Here is a 16,860-nt window from a genome sequence, read left to right as displayed (position 1 = left end):
TGCGGGTTGTATCAAAGAACGAATCAAATTTCCTGTTAGGAAATAAGATGGCATCTACATCAATCTGGAGACGTGTCAGATTACTGTAGTTTGTTCAGTCAAACATTTTATGGTTTACTATTTAGCTATCTTACTATAACCGATGTAACATGGCAACCATAAAAACTTGTCAAATTAACCAAATCATCACTGTACCATGAATGCTTCTATCTCCGACACTTCACACAAAAAAAATAACTCTTGCACGCCTTGCGTGCCTATGTTGTTTCTCGTTGTCGAGGCAACAAACTGCTTGTTAACCATTCCATCATGAATGTTCCCGGAGTTATCGTCGTGTATAAACGGTTAAGAATCTGAATATCCTTTCACTGTAAACCCCTAATAATCCGAATACTCTGAAATTGATGAATCCGGGAACTTTTACGAGTCCAAAAAAACTCCTTTAGTGTAAACCGACCTAGTCCTAGATCGACCACTGTAATGTTTATTTGTCCACCAGTGTTATGATCTGCAAATTTCAGTTAATTGATCAAACAACCAAAGTAGAAAGGATGGATTTTTTTCCCAGTATGATTGAAACTTAAACGCAATTTCTTCCTCGGCTAATTCAATTCAAGAAATTCCTGGTTTTCCAGCTGAGTTTGAGCATATTGTATAGGTACAAATTTTCTACACAGCTAGAAGAGCTGAGATGCCGTCACGCAGTTAGTAGTTTATAGAATTTATGGTATTTCCACTTGACTTTATTTGTCAGTCAATGATTCAATTGCCATAAACTATAGAGGATTGGTTAAGTGTATCTTTAAAACTGCCACTATATTGTAAGTTATCAGTGAAATCAATAAAATAAACAAGTGTTAAAATCATTTCACGGAGTACTGTAGTAACGTTCTTTATCGGGGATGTCGTGGGTGTTGCAATGCAAATGAAAAAATATATATATGTATATATACTAACTTAAATAAAAAACACAAACAAAAAAATTTCCATTATTTTATCCACACAACGTTTCAAAAATTGCTTTCATCGGATTGCTGGAAACGAATATTTAATCGAGAGTGGCTATCCGCGTCACACAATTGTTTACATTCCAACGGCGGATTTTGGGCAAAATCTATGAGAAACACAGGCCAAGGCCGGCGACTTGAAACCATTTGCCCAGAGATATTTTTCGATATCTTAACAGGTGGGTGTATATTTAACCCGTAGAAAGTGTTTTTATGGTATTTAAAGTTATAGCCCATAGAAAAATATGGCGATGTTTTTATGCAATAATTCTCTTGCGACACATTGTAAAATTTTGCGTGTCAGTTTGATCTCTTTCCGGGCTCAGTCATACCATGAAGACCTGAACTGAATATAAAATCCATTGAAAGATTCTCAAGTAGCTGTTCTGCGGAGTGCGAAGCGATCAAATATTCGGAAAATTCAGCAAAACCGGAAGTAGATTTTGAGCTCAATTGGGGTGAAATCGTTTTTCGCAAATTTCTCCCCAAAAAAGCTGCATTAGCAGAAACTAACTATAGTCCGTTTCTATTCTTTCTAGGACCTATCTATGGACGAAATACAACCGAAATCAATTTTTCGACTTGTGCCATTGATAGGCGATTTAGGTCCATTTTTATAGGCATTCACTCTTAAATCTCTTCGGAAAAGAACTGCGGCTACTGTAAGCTTTGCTCTGGACAAGCTCTTCAGCTCGCAAGTGAAGTACGTAATTTTTAAATGCAATGTATTCAAGAAACAAGAAAGAAGCGGATTTTTGGACAGTCTTTCACTAATTCTCCATTCATTTCGTCCGCAGTGTGCAGAGAAATTAGACAAAAAGAGAAAGACGATGAACTACAGTCTTCAGGAATGGGTATCTGTAGATTTATAATTTATTTTACGAAAGCTAGATAAAACCTCTAAATTGGGGTTCTTAGCTCTGTTTAAAATGTTTAAAGATTTATCCATCACATTGATACATGTACGAAAAAGAAAGAATTACACTAGAACGATTAAATTTAAACGGTAGTTATTTTAATAGAATCGTTGAAATGTGGAACGTACTACCTTTAATTTGGAGGTTCAAATGTTGCCGGATATGCGCGCTTTAAGACTGGTAGGAGAGATTTTTTGTGGGCATTGTGAAATTATTTTATTTTATCTTTTAATGATGTATTTTCAGCAGGTTTCATATTTAATATTGGTGGTTTGTCTCGTTCGGGGTTCTAACCTTTTTACAGACCATCCTTATGGCTTTATTCATAATTTTATCATCACTATTACTGTTGTTATCATTGTTGTTCTCTCTCGCCAGTTATCAACTAGACATTAGACATTAAATGGTAATAAATGAATTAAAACAGGCCCTTTTTGATTGGTCAATATTTTTCGCAGGTCTGGAGAATGAAGTCACGGTGTTGTCTGCATTAAAGAACGCTTTGAAGCAAACGATCAAGGAAACAAAAGAAAAAGTGAAGAAAGTGAAGGGACGATGTAGTGAAAAGAAAGGTGAGTGGAAAATGGGCACTGCTTTCTAGTGAGGAAGGTGGGCAACCTCGTTTCCAGGGTCCTCGCTTCTTTTCACCCCCTAGAGCCTAGAACGAGAAAGGGAGAAGGAAGACGAGAAACCCTGGGAACAAGGCTGGGAAGTGCGAACGATAGATAACGATTTGACAGAGAGAGGTCTGGGTTGCAGCCCCGACCCCACGCTTTGTGTTTTTTTGCTTTTTGGCAAAACATTTCACATAACGCCTTTCTCCATCCATCAATGCATAGTGGTTTGTGTAAAACTAGGACATTGCGGTAGAAACGAAGAAAAACAAGTACAGCAATCGAGAGAACTTTCTTCAAATAGCAATCAAGTTTTTGATTCCTGTTTTTCTATATTTACATACTTCCTAGATGCCACAAATTCAAACACTGTATGTGACACAGAGGATAGTGAACATGCCGAGCACTGTTTGGATGAAGCTACAAAGCCTGGTGACAAGGACTACACAGATACGGAGGGTGTGTAACACACACAAGAAAAACATTATTATTATATAGATTTACCCAAGCCTAAACCCGGAGCTACCCAGTTATTTATTTCACCCTTTTTTATCGATCATTTGTTGACATAACAACAGAAATGAGTTTTTCTCTTAAATGGAAAACATCTGTTTTCGAAAACAATCGTTTCGCTAAAAAAAACTCTCTCTTTCAAAATGGTTAATGCGATTTTCATGCTATTTCCCGCCAGAAAAACGCAGGCTGCCCAAAAGCCCAGTATCACGTACGCGCGCGCCAAGAAAACCCCTGACTCCCCTCCCTCTCCAGCCTCCAGAGTGTGTGCGGACGCTCGCTCGCTCACACGGTGACGTGATAATAAAATTTTCTCGGCTTGATGGTTTAACCAACAATTCCTACCCATGGTGCTCCGCTATAAATCCAATATCATATTTAATTAACGGAAGCAGTGTAGTGGTAGGAGCGCTCGCCTCTCACCAACTGGGCTTGGACTCGATTCCGGGCTGGTACATGTTGTAGGTTTGTGGTTAGTTCTTTTCCTTGCTCCGAGGGATGTACCTTTCTCTCTAAATATTATATTGATAATATAACACGTTCTCTAATTGGTTCTTAAGTTTCGTGCACGGTGATTACGTTTTATGGCTTTCATGGTCAATATCTAGGAATAGCATATGAGGTCACTGAGTCGAAAGGAAGTTAATTTGTTGGTAATGAGTGAAATTCACTTGGTTCATCGTTACAGAAAATAAAGCTGTCTCATATAAATCACTTTTCGTTACGGCTGTGTCGTCGATAGATAACAGTTTTAATCTTCGCCTTGCACAGATCTAGAGAGTGACGTACCAGTTTTGTCAGCCATAAAGAAAGCTGTGAAGGAAACTATAGAGGAAAAATACTTATCAGCCTTGGCAGCAGTGAAAAACGTGAAGGAGAAGAGAAGTGCACGGAAAAGTGAGTGACACAGTTTTGAGAAGGATTGAAAATTGAATTTTACTGTCTCAACACTTCTGTCACTCATTGTAGACATAACTGTGCGTTAATTTTTCAATTAATTTGTTTAAACAGATGCGACAAGAAAGATACGTTGGTCAAGAGGAGCCTCTCACGTCAGCTATCCTCTGGACGAAGATGAAGAGTCCGGGGACGAGGACTACAGAGATGCTGAGGGTGTGTAACGTTATTAATGACCACATTTCGAGCGCTCTGATTGGCTGGCTTTCGTTTTGGATTATTCGTGTTATAACATGTTGTTAGTTTTGTTTTATTCTGGTGGCTTCTTACCTTGATTATTGGTCTATATAAACGCAAGGGGAAGTTTGGGAGGATTTGGAAAGTTGTGAAATCCGGCCATGTGAGTTGGAGTTCGTCAATGATTGAATTCTCCCAAACGTTCTATTGTTTGCATCAGGTAGAGCGTTTTTAGTTCGTAACTAATCTTTTTTTGATAGATAAACTTATTAAGCTACCGCCTAAGGACACTGCATGGCGAGACTCAAATTCAGAACGAGGGAGACGCAGCCCCAAAAGCTATGCATGACACCACCGTTTCTCCAGCAAACAAGGTTGATTTTGATCATCAAAGCTTTTTCCTTCTTAGGTTTACCTTTAAGGAACATTCCCGATGACACATGCGAACCCAAGAGAGTTAAGGATGACGTCAGCACTACCAAAGATTGGCCAACAGCGGCGTCAGAACAGATGCTCAGCGTGATAACGAGGCGCAAAAGAGCCTACAAAACTGCGTTTACTGCCTTGTCAGCGGTCACCCTGTTTACCTTCCATCCACTTCCGGAGTTTGCCTTTTTGTTCCTGTTTATTTACTGCAACTTTTTAATCATGTTGATCACTTTTTGAAATTCAGCTCCCCTAGCCTTTCGGTTTTTGATATCTTTCCCTGTACGATTCTTCTTCCTAGTCTCCGTCATCTGTGTCCTGCCTTCTGCAAATGAGAATTTATTCCAGTTTTTGTTGATGAGTTTTAAGACTTTTTGTAAATAATTTCAGACAAGTGGTATTAATTTATACCATGCAGCTGTTAAATAATCCCTTTATCTTCTTTTGTAGATACATTGAAAGGAAAAAACTAGGAATCCGTGGCATCTGAAAGTTTACTTAGTGTAGACGCGGTTATCTGTAGCTACAATGTTCTTGTAGTTAGACTATACTTAGTCAAAAAGCTCTATTTTTGATAAATCTTCTCTTTGTTTACCTTTTTTTGTTTTTACCTTCTCAAGGAGATAATTACCTGTAAATAAGACATCAGACTGGTGTGTATACCAACAAAATACACTGAGTGACAAGTGGGATATTCCGTTGTACAGAGAGCATTGCATAACTATTTTACAACTCAATAAATGGGACATTCGGGCGGTCCATGATGGAAAGGTTGGGTGTAGCACCACCCATTGTACAAAGGCTTTCACGTTTTCTGATTGGCTGTATTTTCTATGGAATGATATAAAGAGTGATATTTGCGGCTCTGGCAGCATTATTGTAGATTATAGCGCCTCCTAGAGGAGAACGCTAGGATGTCATGATTTCATGATCGTGGTTCTCCACTGTATACAGTATACGATTATGTAATGGTAATGGAACAGTTTTTCAATGGCCTTGGAACAGCTGAGCACTGTAACCAATCAGAGACGGAAAATATGTTTTCTTTACCAGTAAGTTGAAAAACCAAGCCAGTAAAATAGATGCACGCTCATCTTGAAAATTTAGAATAAAAGGTTGAATTTTACGGTTTGAGGTTAAGGTGTATTAATTACAATATTAGTAGGAAACTCTCGATTGGAAGAACGGAGGGAGATATCTTGAGAACCAGCTTTATAGAATGAAAATATTCACAGTATATAAGACCCCCACACTCCTGGAAATTCCAATCAAGCCTCATACATTTCTTTAACTTTTTCGGTATTACAGATCCCCTCACTCCCCAGAAAAATTCCATCCCTTCTGTGGGGGGACTATGGATAATTTCTGGAACAGCGTAAATATATGCACTTTACGATAACTCAGATGAAAATCGCTTTTGAGAGTTATGAAAAAGTTAAGCATTTAAAAACGTTACCAGATGAAAACGTTTCTTACCTCTTTCAAAAGCGAACGTACATTATTACCGTATTTGAAACACTCCACTGAAAATGGTATAGAATCATCTCGCACCTGAAGTTAATCGGTCCTCTGTTGCCAGTACGCCGGAATTCGCGATCGGATCCAAAACTATAAAAATATCAGTCAAATGGTAAGATTTCTCGTGCTGACTTCAGCGACACAACATGAAAGTCACTAAACGTTTGGCACAACTTCCATTAGTTGCAATATATCTTAAAGAAACTACGTTACGGTTTGCGCATGCATCTTGAAACGTCTGCCCAAAATTTTTCAAGTTCGTCGTTTGTAATCCGTGTCAATCTTCTCCATCCTTAGCCATCCTCGTTCCTTTGTGGCTTATTATTATATCTTTGGTGTTTTTCTATCTTAGTAAACTACTATTTTCAGGTTTCCTTCAATTTAAAGGTAACTTTGTACGCGGCCAAAATATCTCAAAATATCGTGACTAAGCTCCTTTAGCGACTTTATTACAGCTCAACGCTGTAACCGCCGAGTGGTGTGATCTAACGTGTGATTCGATCCACCAATCAGACGCAAGCTTGAAGAGGCGTAGCTTACGGAAAGCTTGCGTTCAATATTCATGTATTACCGGAGCACTACTGTATGTAATCGGGGAGTACCATTAATCGTGCGTACATCACTAAAATAAACCACTCAGGAAGTTTCGAATACATTCGCGAAAACGTTTGATACGACTGCGTCGTTGAGAGTTGAAAATTTTTTTGGCGGCAAAATGAATCCATGTAGGATGAAGAGGAAGGGACACTTGAGGCCTCAGGTACCAAGTGATTTCACAGATCAAAATATTAATTCCCTTAACTGACTGCCGTACATTTCTTATAATGTTTGTTGTAAGAATTTGTTAGTTCATCAAAGGGACATACCCTAGGTGATATTTTGGTTTTCTCATTACCGTCTTGCTTGCAAATAGACTCGTATTATTAAGATAAACTAGCCCAAGAAAGTTTGAGTAAAGTTTAAATACCTTTTCCTTGAAGATTCTTGACAAATTCTTGTTCTTCTGGGGTAAACTTTTTGGATTAAAACAATGTCAACTGAGTTTGGCATGTTCAACATAGCGTGACTGGTGTGACACACCATTTGTTTGTCGTCATTAGCCCATGGCGTCACGCCACTCGTGATCACTCCTTATCGGATGTGGTGTGATTTCGACCTCCTTCTCAATCGACCAATCAACATCGTTTGTATGCTGGGGTGTCTAGAAATTGTTGTGGCATGACTTCTAAACTACCCTGAAACAATAATATCTTGTTTGTTCGGAGTGGAATTCACTTTGAACATTCTTTGATTAAACTTCGTTATGAGGGAATGAAGAATCTTGACCATATTCTTAATTATTATCTTGCCATCTTATTTGGTTTTGCTTTGCTCGGTTAATTTCTTAGTAAAGCCAGTTCGAGCCAACACAAACTTGGAAAAATGAACAATTCCCAGTAGAATCCAAAATGTGTTTGTTTGTTGGCAAAATTTCTCGTGAAGTAGCGTTAAGTTATTAGAATACAAAGGAATTGTGTAGCGGTTCTTTTTATCGTCACCATCGCTGCTACTTCATCCACGAAGTGATTATACGGTCCATGAAATCCACCAGTCAGAGGCAGTCTTAGAATTAAAATTATAAACTTGTTCTTGTGCTTTGCTCATGCAAATACAGTGAAGTTTAGCTGTATGTTTTTCGGATACCAGGAAAACAAGATAACTTTTTGAGCTTGCCAATGCAACTACAGGAGTTTAGTGAGCCGGAAGAAATTATTTGAACAAGACAAAGGATACTTTAGTAGAATTACGCCTGCGCTTTTGCAGGGTCACCGAAGCGTGAGTGGCGTGACGTGACGTCATAAGCTGATTACCCGTTCAGTTGTGGTGTGATTTTGACCTTCCAGTACATCCACCGATCAGCGGCTTTGGAATTCTGAGGCGCCGCGACAGAGCTGTGGCATGACACTCGAAATCGTTTTGATAAAGGAAATAATAACTATGTCGAAGCTACTTGAAATAAGCAAACAAGCAAATGTTCTTCAAATAAATGATAGAATCATTAGAAGCTTTAACTTCCTGGGCCATTCCCCCGGTATACATAACGGACGAGGAAATAATTTCCAAACGAAAGGTAAAACCTTTGTTTTTCTCTCTATGTCAGACACTCGGATTGCGCTTTGAAAAAGGATATACGATAGCTGAACAAAAGTTTTCTTCAAATATAATCATTAGTAATGATGACTTCCTGGGAAATTCCTCTATATAAATAACGGACGAGAAAACTTCAAGCACAATGGTTACATCATTGTTTTTTTGTTCGTACGTCAGATAGCAAAAAGAAGATTTCAAAGGTTTCTAGGCTGTTCTTCTTAATTTCATAACCAGACCTTTTGTTTGTCTTTGAAGTCTATTGTGTGACCTAGCAAGTGAAAGCTATGGAGCAGTGCTGTTTGTTTCCTGATATTTTTCAAAATTTAGATTTTTTCCCCCTTGAAATATTGGCTACTGCCTCAGTTGTAGGCCAAGTATCAAAGGAAGGCTTTCTTTGCTAATAGGACGACTAAGTAAAAGACTAGTCATTGTACTGCCTTTTAGTCTGTGAAGCGTTGTAATGACTCTCCCACACATAACTGAACTATAGTACAATGAACTTCGACCGCAGAATTTGTTAATATACTTACAAGAGTTTTTGGTATTTCCTGTGTTATAAATAGTTCACAAATTCGGTGTTTTTCTTTTCACAGATAACAGAATTAACACGCTGAATCGTAGCATAAGCCGTTTTCGATCAAACAAAGTCTTCGTGAAAGTTGCGAGGCATTAAGCATGAAATCAGAAACACGGAGGTGTCACACTTGGGCGTATAGGAAGGACTCTTGGAAGGTTTTACTCCTAGCAGAAGCTTTTCATATTGCAAGTTTGAATGTGTTATTCTTTTCTAGCACCCACAGTAGCAACAAAATGAGCCAAAAACTGTTAGCCTACTAGGCCGTGTCTTCTTACTCTGAACCCGGTATTAAAATACGCGCACCACACCCCTGACACGTATGTAGTAGTGTCCCCCCTGATCTCTTTAACGGAACAGACCCGGAACAAAGCTTGGAGCGTGTTTTGTTGATTACCTCATGGTTGAGGGGTTTTAGTGTTTTCACGCCCCTGAATTGATGAAACGTGAACAATAAAAGCATACAGATGTCAACAACCCGCAAACACATCGTTGAACTCCTTGTCAAAGAGGGTTCTTCAAGTTAGTAAATATCGATTGTGTCGCCGGTATTAGCCCTTGGAGTCGGTGAAGTAACTTTTATTTACAACGTTTTGTGCCATTTAATTGGGAGCTCTTGTTCTGTCACAATTTCTCCGCTGAACATGGCCGAATCTTATTTGTTGCCAAATCGTCATTTCGAGCTCGAGCAGTGTGTTAACTTTCTGGAGTTTAGAAACTCTGCAGCGCAGCTGGAGCATCCAGCGGTTTCGAGATACAAGACGCTCGTTAGCAGTGGCCCCGACACAGAGTTACTTCGCTTCCAGAGTTCGCTGCAAGTTCACGATGTGAAGAAAATTCTCATCTACCTCAGAAATTTTGACATCTGTGATCTGGCTGACTACGAGAGAATATCCAACCCCCATCTGTTTCCCACCTCGGAACTGATGGTGGCCGAGTTAGTGACGGTGATATCGACGAAAGATCCTCATGCTTTCTGGTACTTTGTGCACGCAGTAAAGAAGTTTCGCGGACGGGAGGGACTGTTTGAATTCTTTCACGGCGACATCAATTGCTGCGGTGAGTTTTAGTGGCTGTAAACAGTCAGTTATCGGCCGTATCGGCCGTATCGAGCTAGATTTTGACAGCTGAGCTAAGGTTTAGCCTTCCGTGTTCATTCCAGTAGGCCAAATACACGAATTTTTAAAGGCTCTCAGATTAAAAACTTGTTCAGATTTGCTGAGAATTCGAGGACCGTGTTATCAGAATGTTGACGTTAACTTCAGAGATTCGATGTTTTGAGATTCCGGCGAACGTCGAACTCGGTCGAGGATAAGAAGGAACGGAGAAGGAGTAGCATTCAGGTATATCTCAGTTTGCTGTCATTTGACCGTTTTCTCAGGACACAACCTTACACGACGTCGAGAAATGTCGTGGAAAAATAAAAATGCTGAATGAATTCAGGAGCTGGAAAATAAACACAACAGCGCCACATTTCACTTACTATAGTTTGTGTCAACTGTATTAATTCATCAATGTTTAATTAAAAAATGTAATAACCGTAATTAAATAATTTAAAGGGTTACTGGCGATAAAAAAGAGAACATTTAAGCGAAAAAAAAAAGGCAAAAAGAAAACAACATCAGATGGCATTTTTTCTGCTGCTTTTCATTTCATTACTAGAATATAATTTAGATGGAAAATGTGGCCAAAATTCTGTCTTCAATCTAGACCCTAGAATTTTGTACGAGTTATTTCCAAGTAGATGTTTTATTCAGTTGTCCTCTTTACGCCATGTAACGCACAAGACCCCATGACTTATTGCTTTCAGTCTTTAAATCTTCTAGTTTGCGAGGAAGTGCAAGCAAAGGAAAAGGAAATTGACGGCACTCTTTCCTTGGTGCTCTCTCTCCCTGAAGGTAAATGTCAACAGCGTAATCCTCTAGTGTACAAGGAACTGACCGCGCATGCGTTGGTGAATTTTTTATTGATAGATGATGTAATGGTAATTTATAGATATGTTAATTAGCGTCATAGAAACGGAACAACAGGAAGTAAACACAAAGCCTTCATGCGTTCCCTAACTGGTTTGACCGGTTCAGGTCCAGGTTAAGGTCAGCTATTTTTGCGTGTCTCTGTTTTCGACATACGCGCGCGAGCTATGAAAAGACAATTATTTTCTTAGTTGACGCTGTCATAGAGAAACTGATTTAAAACTTCTAGATAAAGATTTGAAAGCTAGGAACTATTTTTAGCCTCAAGTGCAGGCGTCTTATCTGCATTTCAAGGGGGGGGGGGGGTTGGACAATTTCCTAAAAAAAAAAAATTCTTGCAGAGCGAAAACGACTGAAAAATCGTGCAAGGTGAACCATGGGAAAAAAATCGAGCAAAATGCTTACTACTATCCGGGTCCTGTGTTTGAATTTACTGAAAAAATTATTGCCCACCAAAAAAAAGCAAGCTTTTACCCACCCCCCCCCCCAAAAAAAACAACAACAACAATTCACAACCTAAAGGTGAGAAAATATTTCATGCCTCAGAAAATTGCCCCAACCACCATCCACTTCCGCTCGTTTGGTCCCGGTGGAACCTTCCGGCAGGATTTGGCAGCCAAGCATTTCGCGAAGAAATAATGAGCTTCCGGTAAAATACGACTGCACTCCTCATTCTTCTCGCCTACTGCTCACCCCCTTGGTAGAATTTCTTACTCACCACAACCTTCTTCTACTCCAAAAAGTCAAAATGGCGGCCAAACATTTCCCGGAGAAATACCGCTGAGCCATTCTGCTAAAATACGTCTGCATTGCGGGCTCAATAATATTTCGAATGAAATCTTTATCTGCTGATCAGTTTTTTCGGGTGAGGAATTTCCGCGAGCCCTTAAAAACGAGTTGAGTTTATTTTCGGTCGTTGTAACGTTTGATATTTTACTAAAGATTTTAAAATCCTTTTCTTTAACCAGTGAATGCATCAACCTTCTGCAAATTGAAGCTCAAGATTAAGCTCTCAGTCAGAGAAGACATCAAAAAAGAAGCGAAAAGACTTGGAGCGATTGCCAAAGGGCGTCTTGGGGGTAAGGTTGTCAACACTCCTCAGGGGACTCGACTTAATAGATAAGCATGTTGGGGGAGAGGGATAGGGGGGTTGGGTGGTGACTTATCTACAAGTGAGACGGGTACATGGGAAGTGGTCTTTGTCGTTAAAGTCAGCGGTTTCAGTATTTTGGTGAGTAATACATTTTCACCGCGGTAGAGTCGGGAGTTGAGTCTTGTTCTGAAAGGCATTTCGGTGTCACATGTTAATTGTTTCCTTTTATTATGTTCTTTTATTATTTTATTTTACTGTATGCTTATCTTTAATTTTACACTGTCAATTAGTTTTACGTATTTCCGGTATTACGAAAATATGCTACATAAAAACACATCCCAATGTAAAATTCTCATTGTACCCGAAGAAGGTTGGTTTGGCCAGCTGAAATATCGTATACCTTCAAAAAAATCATCCTACGTTGTGTCGGTTTCTGCTTTTATATTCTTAAATTCAATGTTAAACTATTGTAAGTGTCCAGAGAACATTAGTCAAACTCGAGGAATGCGCCTCGGTGTGTAATGCATGTGGGATGACAAAGAAGCTGTAATCATTTCTGGTCTGTTTGCCCTTCTACTTGTCGTATAGGAAGGAAAAAAAATAGAAGATTTCCTTGTGAAGGATGAAATTGCGTGTAAAGCTCCTTAGTATGTTCACGTCAGCAAAATCACAGGATTGGCTATTTTCAGACCCTCCTGGGATTTAAGGAACTGATAGTTATCTATCAATAACTTGAATTGATTAAATAAATAAAAGTAAGTTGCGATATTTAGAGAGGAAGCCACATCAGCCTTAACTGGTTTTCATTCGGGTCCTCATAATCTCTTGGGGTCCTCTATCATCCTGGTCAAATTGGAATTTGGAGATGTTGATCTTGTGGAAGGTGGAAAACTGGAGATCAATCGGAGAAAAACCCTCGTAGCAAGGCGAGAACCAACAACAAACTCAACCCACGTGTGGCACGGGGCCGGAATCAAACCCCGGCCAGATTGGTGGGAGGCGAGCGCACCCACCACTGCGCCAACCCTGCTTCCCAAACTTCGGAATAAGGCCTATAAGAGGTCTTACAGGAAAGCGTCAAGGATTACCCTTCATGCTCTCTTGATAAGGTTAACTTCACGGTAATGATGAGGTTCTTACCATGATTGAAGCCACAAGCATACTCAAGAACTTGTAGAAAATACTTCTAGATAAAAAGGCTCCCATATTTACGGCAGATCATTTTTTTTTTTGCAGAATTACGTCGAGAAGTTGGAAAACCATTGGGGAAATATTTCAAGCGCATCGTCAAAAAAGCCCTCGAAAAATTTGACCCACTGCCGCCTTTGAATGAACAGCGACCTGAGGAAGACAACGGGAAGGAAGGTATGATAGGAAGAGATGTGCAGTTTTCCTGCTTCTTGCTCTTTCTTCTGTTAAAATCATTACTTTTATCGTCATCGCTAACGTTACCTTTATCGTTACTGTTTCCGTGATTGTTGACGTTACCGTTATCGTTACTGTTTCCGTTTTCGGTATCGTTACCTTAACCGTTGCCATTGCCATTGCATTGCTATTGCCACTGCCATTGCATTGCCATTGCCATTGCATTGCCATTAGCAGTATCCATATCATTACTTTTTCTTCAAATTCCAGATTTAGGGAGTTCAATGCCTAATGAGTCACTGGAACAAACGCGCTATGAAGGTGTCAGTGAACCAGCGTCTCCAGATAAAGAAGTTGGAGACCAAAAGTCAACCAAACTTAAACCAAAACTTGTCGCTAATTATGAAGCTTCTGCGGTATCTACGTTTGCTGTTGTCGAAGGAAGAAAGAAGTTCATCGCCTTTCTTTGTGTTTCGTGTATCGGCCTTGTATTCATACGGTGTCGACTCGTTCATTAAGTTATTTTGATGATATCACTTCCTGGCATACGGCGGCTGCGCCCGCAATACGAGCGGCAGTCAAAACCGAGCTGTCCTACTGAAACGGCATGATAACAGTCTTTTTCTTCGCATCTACCTAAACTAAAGACAATGCTAAAGTTGTTTTGAGCTCTTTTAATAGTTAACTTGAGAATTCCGGTTTCAACTTGACGAGGAACAGTACATTTTGTTCAGAATAACACAACTATTATCCTACCTGGCGACACTCGACGAACAACGAGCGAGATGCCGGAGGCTGGCGACCCATTTTTGGCGCCAAATTAGAAACCTAGAGACACAAAAAACTTCATATTTCCCACTTTTTACAATCTGACATGGTGTTTGCAATTGAAAATCCCTTTCCGTGAGTATCTAACACCATCTCAAGTGAGAAAAGTTGCCCGATTTCAATGCCTTTTCTGTTAACAAACATTGACGTAAGGACAGTTAAGTTTTCCGTGCCTGCTGAATCCTGATCGGTTAATTCAAATTTCAGGCGCGCCAGCCGTATGCCAAAGGTTACTGTTTGTAGTATGACGATGATCAGGGGCGTACAGCTAGTGGGGTCTTGGGGTGCCCGTGACCCCCTTTTGCAAGCCTTTTTTTTTTTTAAAGAAAACAACCTACAATAGATGACGAAAACGACATGACAATCTGGGCCGGGTTGTTCGAAAGCCGGTTAACGCTAACCCAGGATTAAAAGTTAACCGGAGTAACAATTTTTCTTCTATAAAACTGTTGTCCACCGCTTATCTTTTGTGTAGTTTGAGATTACTCATGCTCAAAACTGAAGGGTAAAAAATATAAACAGAACACCTTGCTGAAAAGCTATAAAAATGAAATCAAATTCTCGGTAATCCTGAGTTAACTTAATCGGACTTTGAACAGCCCGGCCCTGGTGAGTACCCTCACTTTGACACAGTGTAACCCCCTCTCCTGGCTACGCCCCTGATGATAAGTTGTTACATGAAATAAAAGCAAAATTTTGTTTCTTATTCGAATGTATATTGTTACCTTAAACATGCTGCTCTAAATGTTAACATCAACACCACTTGCATGATATTGTGCCTCTTTATACATTGCTTTGTGTACCTGACAACTGGCAAAGAAAGAATGTACTTTGCCAACCAGGCCTCAATTAGACGGCTAAAACTGAAAAAAACTTTTTTATCAGTTTTATGATAACTGCAAAATCCCGTCATTCACCTACCATTTGAAAGAAGCTTAGATGAAAATCACGAATTTCTTATCCATTTTGATGAGTATCACAGAACTCATAAAAGATTTTAAGAGTTAATATGGTTTTGGGGGACGCTGTCTCAACATTGCAGACGTTTGTGTGGATTTTGAACCATGTTTAAGGTCTATAACTTGGTCTCTGTTTACCTTAAAAGCATCAAACTTGGTCAAATGACTAATCTCAACATGGTCTTTCACGTGGTGTCAGTTTATCGATGGGTTAAAATTGGGTTAAAATTTGGTTAAAATTGTAATATAGGATATTTTTTCCTTGCAGATAGGACCATTTACGTTGACAAGTGTTTTGAGAAATGTCAATGTTAACGGTTATTTAAGTTTAGTAAACTAGTCTTTTTTATATTTCCATGAAATGATTCAATGTACATTTTAAAAAGCTACCCGCCTTGCTTCCTGTTACTTTGTACAACAATGCGACACAACGGTGACATCTAGGACACAATGTAACTAATTTTAGCAGCTGTTAATTTTAGTGTTGTACTCAAAGAATGATAAATAATATTAGAAAACAGTCCTAAGAAAATACGCGCGCTGATTGGTTAAAAATCGTGTTTCTATAACTCGATGGAAACACAGAAGTTGTTGACGCACGAGTTGTTGACGCAATGATGGCGCGAGAAAAGAGAATTTACATTTTGATAATCGAAGTTAACAAGTTGTTTTCCTTTTTTCGTCGCGGTTTTTACTAAAAGAAATAGAAAACATGCTCTCCGTGCCTCTATCGAATTATCAGTAGAAACACTCGTACAAGTTTGGGAGAACTCGAAAAAGCTGTGGAAACACTCGCCTGCGGCTCGTGTTCCCACAACATTTCTCGTTCTCCCAAACTTCCACTCGTGTTTCTTTAACTCGATAGAAGCACGGCACGTTTTCTGTTTCTTAAATAAAACGCTGTCTTGTCCGTTTTAAGGGCCACGCCCATATTAGTCTCCTTTATAACCGGTTAATAACCGGTTTTCATGCGGCATTGTCATATTCCGAAATTAAAAATTCAGTTACCTGTCTTTCTGTGGTTTTAGCCCCGTCAGGCATGAGACCCTCTAAGAATTTGATGTTTTATAAAGTTGTAACTCGACAGGGTTCTTCCTTCTGTGACAGAGCACGTTTAAATATCCAAGCTATTGCGTTTCGTGACATTAAGGCGGGGGTTGGTTAACATGAAGATCGTATTTTGGCAAGGTATTATGGTTTTAACGCAAATATCTCGTTCACGTTTCAAGAAGTCAACAATCTCTTTGCTCATTCCACATATCTACGTTAAGTTTTGGGCTGTTTTGTAAATTTTTTGGTGATTTTTGGGTATATTTGAGAATAAATAGTTTTTCTCAAAGGATTAGCAAAATTTATGGAAATAGGAAATTTTGAAGATTTGATGTTGTTTTAAAATTATAATTTGAAGTTAAAAATTGGTAGACTTACACCAAACAGTTGTCCACCAACCCATGGGGTGCCCTTTCGGGGGGCGTTCAACTGTCTGGTGGTGTTCCAACACTTTTGTTTCCTTTTAATTCCTCTTTAAGCTTCCTAAAACTTCACTTATTTTCAGGTAGATCCCGCCTTAAATTGACGGCCCGAGAAGGCTTTTGCGTAGGTCAAAAGATGATTTATCATTTGTTTTTGCTAAACGACAGTCGTTGCATTGGACGAAGTATTGATTTAATGTGTCGGAACTCTAGAGGAATAACTTTTCGTTTCAATAACGAAACTCGATGTTTCTGTTATTTCACGGCCGCCGTATTAGTGCCCCTCCGAAGGACACCAACATGGTGCCTACATATCCCCGGGGGAGACGTCCATATG

General features: G+C 39.4%; 1 protein-coding gene across 1 annotated transcript; it reads left to right on the top strand.

The window, feature by feature from the left end:
- Positions 1 to 2,049: 2,049 nt before the first annotated feature.
- Positions 2,050 to 5,084, top strand: LOC145494510 (uncharacterized). The gene is made up of 5 exons (XM_081473997.1): positions 2,050 to 2,496; positions 2,890 to 2,997; positions 3,823 to 3,948; positions 4,063 to 4,164; positions 4,595 to 5,084. Exons 1-5 carry the CDS (start codon positions 2,328 to 2,330, stop codon positions 4,849 to 4,851), a joined length of 762 nt encoding a protein of 253 aa, XP_081330123.1. The 5' UTR covers positions 2,050 to 2,327; the 3' UTR covers positions 4,852 to 5,084.
- The last annotated feature ends 11,776 nt before the right edge of the window (positions 5,085 to 16,860 follow it).

The sequence above is a fragment of the Orbicella franksi genome, chromosome 8, assembly GCF_964199315.1.
Source record: "Orbicella franksi chromosome 8, jaOrbFran1.1, whole genome shotgun sequence".
Taxonomy (NCBI): domain Eukaryota; kingdom Metazoa; phylum Cnidaria; class Anthozoa; order Scleractinia; family Merulinidae; genus Orbicella; species Orbicella franksi.
The sequence above is the reverse complement of the archived record's forward strand: the minus strand, read 5'-3'. Positions and strand labels throughout refer to the sequence as shown.

Excerpts from the sequence above, each read along its gene's own strand:
- LOC145494510 (XM_081473997.1), top strand. The coding sequence starts at position 2,328 with ATGGTAATAAATGAATTAAAACAGGCCCTTTTTGATTGGTCAATATTT. Across the intron at positions 2,497-2,889 it reads ACGATGTAGTGAAAAGAAAG|ATGCCACAAATTCAAACACT; the intron begins GTGAGTGGAAAA and ends CATACTTCCTAG. Across the intron at positions 2,998-3,822 it reads GGACTACACAGATACGGAGG|ATCTAGAGAGTGACGTACCA; the intron begins GTGTGTAACACA and ends CGCCTTGCACAG.